The 2027-nt window shown below is 50.7% G+C and overlaps 1 protein-coding gene across 1 annotated transcript in view; it reads left to right on the forward strand.

The window, feature by feature from the left end:
• The first annotated feature begins 563 nt into the window (after positions 1-563).
• TWSG1 (twisted gastrulation BMP signaling modulator 1) overlaps positions 564-2027 on the forward strand; it is a 15223-nt gene continuing 13759 nt past the window's right edge. The window contains exon 1 of the mRNA XM_010139574.1: positions 564-686. Coding sequence (XP_010137876.1) covers positions 564-686 — 123 coding nt within the window. The remainder of the gene's footprint in view (positions 687-2027) is intronic.

Here is a 2027-nt window from a genome sequence, read left to right on the forward strand (position 1 = left end):
CTCCCCGGCCGTGTTGGTAACCGAGACCACCTGCGAGGAGCCGGGCTTCCACGGAGGGGAAGGAGGGCGGAATGCTTTGAACAAACCCGCTGCTCCCACTGTTTGAAGTAGCAGATGATGTCTCCAGCGACTTCAGTCACTCACGCGGCTCTTCAAAGTTACGTGTTCAAAGCCTCCGGTGCTTTCTTCCTTTTAAATGGTGGTGTCTGTGTTTTTAAAAAGAGAAGTTAATGACTTTGTGGTGGAATCGAGAGCCCGCGTGGCATCTAAGTCTTGGTCCTAGACACCTGCCAGCACCTTTAGCCTGAGGAGATGCTACACAAAACCTCTGTCTGCTTTAGACATTTACAGAATTGGGGGTTTTGTTGGTGGGTTTTCTCCTCTGAGGTCTTTTTTTATCGCCACCACTTTCAGGGTGTTGTGTTTGATACTGCAACCTCAAGATCTTTACTGAAGGGGAAGGGAAGTAGGATTTAACGGGTGCTCCCACAGCCTTCTCAGTTGCCGGTTTTGATTTCAGTGCTGGTCGAAGCCCTTGTGGAAGTCGCTCAGCCGCAGGAACCATGAGGCCGCAGTACGTCGCGGCGCCCGCAGTCACCGCCCTCCTGGTCCTGCTGTGGGTCCAGCCGTCAGCGGGCTGCAACAAAGCGCTCTGCGCGAGCGATGTCAGCAAGTGCCTCATCCAGGTACCCGGCGGGTTTCCTTGATTCCCTTTTAAGCGTGTAAGAAAGAGTTGTGAAGCTCGTGACGCAAATAACCCATGTTTAATGTTAAACAGTGGCTTTTTTAAGAAGTTCTTTGGTCTCCTCCACCTATAAATGCAGATTAACAACCATTTTATAGCTGATACTAAGCACGTGTGTGTGTATGGGCATGTTTCTTTTTTTAATGGGAACAGTTTTCAAGTCAAGGATTGTGATTCCTGGGTTGTTCTTAGAAGCTGCTACCAGTCACACCATTAATTTTCAGTCTCTTTATTAGTGAGATCACTAGCAATTCAAAACAGACACTGTAACAGAAAGGTTCCTGTGGGCAGCAGTTGGGGTTTTTTTATAAAGATACCTGCAATGCCAGAAGCTCAGATGTCCTACAGTGTCCCCATAGCTGGGATGTTCCCCTTAACGGCAGTCTCTCCACCTCCCGAAATCTCCAGGCCCAGGCAGAAGGTCAGCAGTTGCTGTCCGATGCTCTCCGCGACATCAGGCTTGTACAGTCGACTAAAAGGTGCCGAAAAATTCTCATGAGAGAACTAACACGAGTAGGGACCCAGCTGAAGAGTCTTGAGGAGCGTTGGAAAAGCTTTTTGGTCAGGAGGGACCTGCTGGTGGTAACGACCAAGCTCTGAAAGCCTGGGAGTCTCCCTGAAATAACCAAAACCAAACCAACTTGTGGGTGGAACCGGTAGGAAATGGCTGTTAAACTTGAATCCAGACACTGCTTGAAACCTTTAAACCCTCTAGGTTTGAAAATTTAAACTTCTAGCCTTAACACCTTTAAAAAGTGAGATGCTGGTCGTGGTGTTGGATGTATGAGGCACTGAAATGGCAAGTGCAGGGGCGCAGATTCAGGAAAGCTGTTGATCCAGGTGAAAGCAGGGAAGGTATGTTGTCTCCTTTTCCTGTGCCACTGGTGGAGTCCACCAGCCTGGAGGGCACAGCCATCTGCTTCCCAGAGAGTCACCATTTGTCCAGTCAAACTTGAGACACCCAGCAGTTAAACGTTATTTTTATGAGCGAGCCTGAATAGAGAACAGCCCGGGAGAAGAGGAGCTGATGCTGCTGGAGTCCTTCCTCAGCTGGGGGTAAGATGAGGTTGAGCACTGCGTGGAGGTGGCTCACACAACTGTGCTTCACTTAGATTATAGAATCACAGACTGGTTTGGGTTGGAGGGGACCTTCAGAGCTCAGCCAGTCCCACCCCCTGCAGGGAGCAGGGACATCTGCCCCCAGAGCAGGGGGCTCAGAGCCCCAAGGGCCAACCTGACCTGCCATGGGGCGAGCCCTGGGGCTGCTCCCAACTCTGGGGGC

Source organism: Buceros rhinoceros, unplaced genomic scaffold, assembly GCF_000710305.1.
Source record: "Buceros rhinoceros silvestris isolate BGI_N320 unplaced genomic scaffold, ASM71030v1 scaffold44477, whole genome shotgun sequence".
In the NCBI taxonomy this organism is placed as follows: Eukaryota; Metazoa; Chordata; class Aves; order Bucerotiformes; family Bucerotidae; genus Buceros; species Buceros rhinoceros.